At 45.0% G+C, this 7,512-nt stretch overlaps 1 protein-coding gene across 1 annotated transcript in view; it reads left to right on the forward strand.

Moving 5' to 3' along the window:
• Nucleotides 1-5,853, forward strand: part of snrka (SNF related kinase a) — a 14,201-nt gene extending 8,348 nt beyond the window's left edge. Inside the window, exons 6-8 of the mRNA XM_014178195.2 lie at nt 2,202-2,414; nt 2,956-3,090; nt 3,285-5,853. Of these exons, the coding sequence (XP_014033670.2) occupies nt 2,202-2,414; nt 2,956-3,090; nt 3,285-4,509 (1,573 nt within the window). The 3' untranslated portion in view covers nt 4,510-5,853. The remainder of the gene's footprint in view (nt 1-2,201; nt 2,415-2,955; nt 3,091-3,284) is intronic.
• The last annotated feature ends 1,659 nt before the right edge of the window (nt 5,854-7,512 follow it).

The raw sequence follows: 7,512 nt of genomic DNA on the forward strand, positions 1-7,512 counted from the left end.
AGTGGGAAAGCGGCCGTGCATTTGGACAATTAATAGACACTGCAGTAAATAAAACCTAATACAAACATCTGTCTCGTCCAGGACCGGAGTCTACGCAGACCGGTGCGCCATAGCCAATCAGAGCTACAGTAGGCCTATATGCAAATAAGCCATTTGGCACTCTAGCCTGCCATCATTCACTATGAACTGGACTGTGTGTTTACAGGCAGTAGGCCTGTCATCATTCACTTTGAACTGGACTGTGTGTTTACAGGCAGTAGCAACAGCGTGACTTTAGATCATTAGAACACATTTGCCAAAAGCCAGAAAATACACCTGAATGGATTTCTGCAATTATGTAAATAACACAGGAGTCCTACTACATTTGGGAACTTCACAGTCCTATTCGATCAAACAACCATGAAAAGGTGGGCTCTCTCCCCCTCCGTTACCTATGCACATCAACAACACCAAGATCAACAACTAACATTAGCCAGAGTGAGATGAGCTAAAATCTAACGAGGGAACATTAGATAAACCCCCTCAAACTGCTTCAGCTAGTTGGCTGTCAAAATCGCACTGATAAACGATGGGGAATAGTAGCCTGCTGGTCCTTCTGCAGCTTGCAGACAACTAAATGGGAACTTGCCTGCCCGCCCATTTGATCCCTGCCAAATACATTTGATTGACAAATAAGAGATATGCTAACTGTGGATAACAGTCGTTCAAGTTCAGCATAGCAAGCTATCAAAACGATTCACATTTCTTGCTAGCTAACCTGCATCTCTAATTGTTGCCACCAAAAAAACAATATGAGGGGAAAAAGTCGGTCACTCACCCACTCTCCAATCACAAGACATTCTCCCAGCAGCTAGCTACCTAGCTAATGTTAGGCTCCATGTTTTTAGGTTGCTAAATAAATAGCTAGCTACATAAATAGATACACTATCCCAGGGTTGTCAAACTCAGTCAGCACACCTATGTACATATGATGCTGTATATAGCATTTTTAACATATTAAAACAAATAATGTTTGTCCAGCGTTTGCTGCTATGCTTGCAGATGTGCATAATATGGTGTGACCTAATCAAAAAGTATTTAACTCCAAATAACAAAAACGTAGCAATAGGTTGTTGTAACATTTAAACTTTAAACATGTTTTTAAAAAAATTGCACTGCAAGGATCACCTGTGTGGTTGAATGCAGCAGTGCTGTATGGTTCACTCAAAATGTATTGTAGTTGAGTAGCCAGCCTAGACTACTGCTCAAATGTATTGTAGTTGAGTAGCCAGCCTAGACTACTGCTCAAATGTATTGTAGTTGAGTAGCCAGCCTAGACTACTGCTCAAATGTATTGTAGTTGAGTAGCCAGCCTAGACTACTGCTCAAATGTCGCTGTAATAGACCGACATGTTTGTCTTTTGCATTGTGTTTTGTTGCAGGTTTTGTTATTTGGTTATTCACTGTCGAGCTTTAAAAACCAAAGCCAGACTGCAATATTTTAGTAGTCTAACTAGGAATGGGACATGTGTCTGTACACTTTCCCTCCACTGCAGGCTGTGAACTCACCAATGTAAGCCCTTCAGGCTGTAATTTCATAAAGTAGATGACTCAAATGTTGACTCATTTTATATTGGCTTGTGTTTGACACATGTGCACTAGCCTATTAGCCACGTTATGATTGACTTGTGATCATTGCCCTTGATAGTTTGATTGTATTGACATTCCCAGCCTTAGTTACAGTCGTTCGTTTTAGTCCAGTATATTGAGTCATTGATCGGGAGGCAGCAAACAATGTACCAGCCCAGCTGTGATTTACAACCTGATAGCAATATTTTTTGGACTACCAATAAATATTTTGATGAATTACATTAATCATGCATTGAACTGCATCAATCTATTCTGCCAACAATGCCTTACCATACGTGAATACATTTTTGGTCAAATAGAACCTATTTTTAAAACCTCTTATAAAGTTGGTTTTGAAGCATAAACTGGGAATTTGATATTTTTTACTGATTTTATGATTGTCTGTTTTGTTTCATATCTGCAAATTAATTAAAACGCTGCCAGTTCCACTTTAAGCCTTGTATTAAGATTTGATTTAACATCTGTAGTTACTATGGTAACCAAAATGTAATAATGAAATTACCATAATTAATTAACTGTACCTTCATCTCCCTCACTCATCTGTCTTTCCATCTCTCCTTTTCTCTCTCTAGTCTGATTGACTGTATGCTGCAGAGAGACCCTAAGAGGCGGGCCACTGTGGAGCTGATCCAGGGCCATGATTGGCTGCAGGGAGTCGACCCCTCCCCTGCCACCAAGCTGACCACACCCCTGGTGTCGTACAGGAGCCTATCAGAGGAGGAGCACGGCAGTATCATCCAACGAATGGCACTAGGTGGCATCGCAGACAGGGACACCGTCACAGAGTAAGACACACACAAAATGAACGTACTGTAATTCTACGAAGGCCTCTCCTTTCCATTTCTGTTCACACAGTCCTGTCATTAGGTTGTGATGATCATTATTAGTGATTGTCCTGTCATTAGCTTCTGGTAATGATGATTATTAGTGGCTGTCCTCTCGCATCACTATGCCAGGTGGCGTGACGCTAAATTGCTTCCCCACTGTCGTCATCAGCTTATTTATCATTAGCAGCCCTCTGAGCGCCTGTTCTGCAGCTGGTGTCGCGTTAAATTGATTCCCCACCCCTGTCTTCTCCGTTGGACTGACAGCAGCCATCGCTATTTCGGTTCTGATCTGCTTGTCGGATTATGCTTGTGTGTGTGAGATTGGTGAGGTTAGCTAGTAGTTATGGTAATCTAGTATATAAAGTATGTTCTGACGTATGTTCTAAACTTGTCCTCTCTCTCTCTGCCTTTCTCTCTCTCTCTGCCTTTCTCTCTCTCTACCTTTCTCTGTCTCTCTCTTTCTCATTCTCTCTCCCACTCACCCCCCCTCTCTCTCTAGAGCCTTGGAGTCTGACCAGTATAACCACATCACAGCTACATATTTCCTGCTGGCAGAGAGGATACTGAGGGAGAAACAGGAGAGAGAGCAGAACAACCACACGTGGTCCAGCCCCAGCCACAAGGCCCAGTTCAGGTACAGTAAATATAAACACACACACTCACACACAACGCAGAATGTTGTGGGCTGTGTTTCTGTCAGTCTGCACTGCACTCAGCCCGGGGGGGGCTGTCACAGTAAATAAACAAGTAGAGACAGAGAGGGAGGGAGCTGCCACAGTAAATGTTGTTAAAACTCTCTGCTCCCTCTCTCTGCTTAACCCTCTTCAGGCAGTCTTGGCCCACCAGAGTGGACGTGCACCAGGACATGGAGGACGGTTTGGGGGGTACCCTCATCTCCCACCCAGGGGGCCCCCAGTCCCCCGCCCGCAGTGCTGAGAGCCTGGTCCACCACGGACCCAGACCCAAAACATCCCTACTGGAACTCAACCACAGACAGTTGGACAATAACACACAACCCACACACACTCTGACCCTCCAGGCTGATGACACACACACCACACACAAAGCACTCCCTTCTGTCGGTTCAACTAGAGAGCACCAGGACAGGGGCCTCCGGCCTCCAGTCAAGCCCCACTCCATCCCCCTCAGGCTGGGCTCCCTGGCCTCGCCCACCCCCTCTAAACCACGGAGCCCCAGCCTCTTCAGCCTAGATGAGGAGGAGGAAGATGAGGAGGAGGATTCGTCTCCCTCGGTTCTCCCTTCTCAGGTGGTTCTCCGGCATAACGCTGCCTCATCTTCATCCTCTTCCTCCCCTTCCTCTATCTCTAACCGACTGACTTCTCGTAAGAGTGCACCTGTCCTCAACCAGATACACGAGGAGGAAGGAGAGGAGGAAGTAGAGAAGGATGACAAGGGGAAGGAAGGAATGATAGAAGGAAAGAAGTGTGTGTTCAAGCCAGAACAAGCTTTCCTCAGCCTCCACACTGGGATGTTGACGTCGTCAGGTGTGTCGTCCCCAGCAACGGTTACCAAGGTGGCAACAGTTGCCATGACGTCTCCCACCTCAGAGAGGAGAGATGACAATGACTCTGTGAGCCAGCGGAGACCGGACATGGACACGACAGGACCAAGACAAGGAAGACCTAGCTTTGCCAGTGGTGGGGGAGACAGAGGTTGGAGTGGGGGAGACAGAGGTTGGAGTGGGGGAGACAGAGGAAGAGAAAGCCCCTCTGCTGATGGCTCAGGTACGGGGGCGGGACTAGGCTCTGCCAAAGCAGCCAGCGGATTGGTGGAGAGCCTGAAGCTGATGAGCCTATGCCTGAGCTCCCAGTTCCACAGCCTGACAGCTGGGGGAGGAGGGTTAAGGGGGGGGAGCTTGGACCACCAGGACCAGTCAGTGTGGAGGATGTGTATGGGGGGCTCTACAGGCAGCCTGGATAAGGTCTCTCTCCTGGGGGGGGTCCGTCGCCCGGAGGGACCCACCACCTCCAGCACCACCCCCTTGACCACTTCTCTGACCCACAGTTCGAGGCCACGTCCTCGGGCACACTGAGGCTGAGTGAGCTGGACCTGGCCAGGGAGCATCACCAGAACCTGAAGAACAGAGTGCTACAGATGCCTCTCAGTGATAAGACTATGTCAGTCAATATACACAGGAGCCCCAAAGAGGGTCTGCTCTGTCCCCCTTCACCGCACAGCTGCTGCCAAGTCATATAGACCACATCTATCATCCTCTCCACCCCCCCGCCCCCCCCACCCCCCCTTCCTGAGATGGAACAACATAATTATAGTTGCACAATGACAATCTTTAGTTCATCCATGTTTTTAGACAATCATATTTCAGTTATTTTAATGCTGACTGAAAATAGGTGGGGACATGACCTTGTGTTGTGAATGAAATGAGAAGTCTAAAAGATAATATTATATTAACCATCAGGGCATCTGCTGTAATTGGTTGAAATGCAGTCTGTTACAACTACATTATATGGATACTTCTCTTCACAGTTTCTGTTGTTAGTCTTGGACAGACACACACACTCTCTCCATTCGTGACTCTGTAAATATGTGTAAATACAAAGTAGTACTTTAGTAGTACAGTACTTCTATTAGCAGTGCTTCCAGTAGAGCTGTGATGAGTTCTAGTCAGACCCTGACTACTATCAGGGTTGGGCTCAATGCCATTTCCATTCAGTCAATTCAGACAGAATTTTGTCATAAAGAGGAATTGAGGAAAATTGGACTTGGAATTTCAGTTTACTTCCTTATTTGACTGAATTGACATTGAATTGATCCCAACCCTGACCACTACAACCCCGTAGAGTGTTCCAAGCCAAGACATTAACAGTATCAGCCCTGCAAGTGTTGCTCTGTTGTGACGGTGTTTGACATGTTCTTGTGCGATATCTAACTATCTAAGTATGTAGATGCCAGTGCATGTGTTCTATTGTACAAGACGACTTCTAGAGTTTAAACATCCACCTGGGCACTGTTTCAGTAAGCAGGATCAATGAGTTAGCCAGCTAACTCTCCTAAATATTCTAAAATAACTTCATATTTTCCAGAAATATAGATTTGAAATTAGCATGGTGTAATTGACTTGACAACCCACAACAGTTTAGCTTTCAAAATGAACCAGAAAAATGAAGATATATATATATATATATATATCTGACTGTTTTTAAAGTTAGCTGGCTAACTTAATGACACTGCTTTCTAGAACACCCTACCTGTACTGCACTATGACACTGTAATGGCCTAAAACTATGTCACTCCGCCTCGCACAACAAATTGTACAACAACCACAACAATATATATTCCAATAGATATGTATTGAGCCTAATGTACTGTACTGTATGTATATGGTAATGTATAAAAAATAAACTGTTGTGAATAAGAATGATGTTCATTCTGTTATGTTTCTTTCTTGTTTGTGTAATAGGCGTGAATGTTCGTCGCTTCCTTGCTCACCCTTCCTCAACTAGGAGTGATCTTACGTCCTCTGCCTCGCTAACACGCGTCACCGCCCGCTTGACAATGTCTTGGCCAGTTGGGTCACCGAAAAGGTATCGAGTAGAGACATTTTAAGCTGGAAAGTGAGGTTGCGTTACAATCTGTTACATTTGGATGTTTTCTTGTGTTGGGTTGGTGTTTTAATCTTTACTGACACATGACCGAGCACAGACTGCTACTGCAGATAACAAAGATGAAATGTGTTGAAAGGCAGAGTGAAAGCGAGAGAATAGACGAAAGGGAGAAAGATACACCACGTGAAGGTGTGCCTGAATTGGAAGGACAAAATGTGAGTCGGAGAGAGAAAGAAAGAGAGGGAGAGAGACGGATGGGAAGGAAGAGACAGAGAGAGACAACAGCAGGTCCTTCAGATGTAGGTGTAATGTGGCAGTAATCTAAAACACTCAGTAAACATGTATTGTCCCCAGGACTCCTAGTTACTGAGAGGAGGTAGCCATTCAATATGCAATCTAGTCACAGTGTGTGCGTGTGTGTAATAATAATTCATCATTTGGTGGGTGCTTCTATTTGTCCTATTGCACACATGTACAAGTGTGTATAATACGCATGTGAATTGGATGTGTGTGTGTGTGTGTCATCACAATTAACTGGTGTAATCATTAGGCCCTGTCACTGAAAGTGAGGAAGCAATGCTTTCACAGCAGAGAGAAAGTGAAAGGAAGAGAGAGATCAAAAGAAAGACTGCTTTATGACATGGCTTTTAAGAAGTCGCTATATAAATCCTCTGTATTATTTTTCTCTTATTCTGCAGTCTCTTTTTGTTTCTTTGTCATTGTCATGTTGCTAAACAGAAACACACTAACATTGTGCTTGGATGTCTGCCCATATCTATAGAGCTAGCTAGTTATCTGTCCACTGACTGGGACTTTGGACCCAGGGTCTGTACACAGCACACTATTCAAACTGTTCCATAATGACGGGGTGGCTGTTATGTAGCAGTATTGACTCTTGACGCACTGAACCTGTGAACATACACTCTCTTCTACGATATTCTATCTGATAAGGGAGTGGAGAGGAAGAGAACAACATAGAGAGAGTGAATGAATCAATCAATCACTGTACTTCATTGATCCCCAATGGGAAAATGTGTTTTTTCACTGGCTGCAGAAAGGGAAGGTCACAGAAGGTCAGGACAGCCTACTCCTTTCCCACCTTTCAGCTCCAACAGGCATTATAACTAGCACTAACAACCCATAATACTATGGTTGGAACACACACACACGCATCATTTCTTGCGATTCCAAGGGTTACGAAGACGTCACCGGTCTCCATGGCTTTGCTGTTGCCAAGATACGGCTCTCTAGGGATGGGATGTTGACGTGACAGGCGAGGTGAGGCGATAGGGAGAGAGAGGTGACATAAGAGTGTCAGTGTTACATATTAGGGTGGGGTTGGCTCCACTTTAGACTATAAGCGAAGAATGTAGGCATCAGGGTTGGGGTCAAGTCCATTTCAAATGAGTCAGTTCAGCAAGTGAATTGCCAAAGTTTCGGCAGCAAGATGCCTTTCTTTAGTAAAACGCTGG

This window comes from Salmo salar, chromosome ssa27 (assembly GCF_905237065.1).
Source record: "Salmo salar chromosome ssa27, Ssal_v3.1, whole genome shotgun sequence".
NCBI classification, from domain to species: domain Eukaryota; kingdom Metazoa; phylum Chordata; class Actinopteri; order Salmoniformes; family Salmonidae; genus Salmo; species Salmo salar.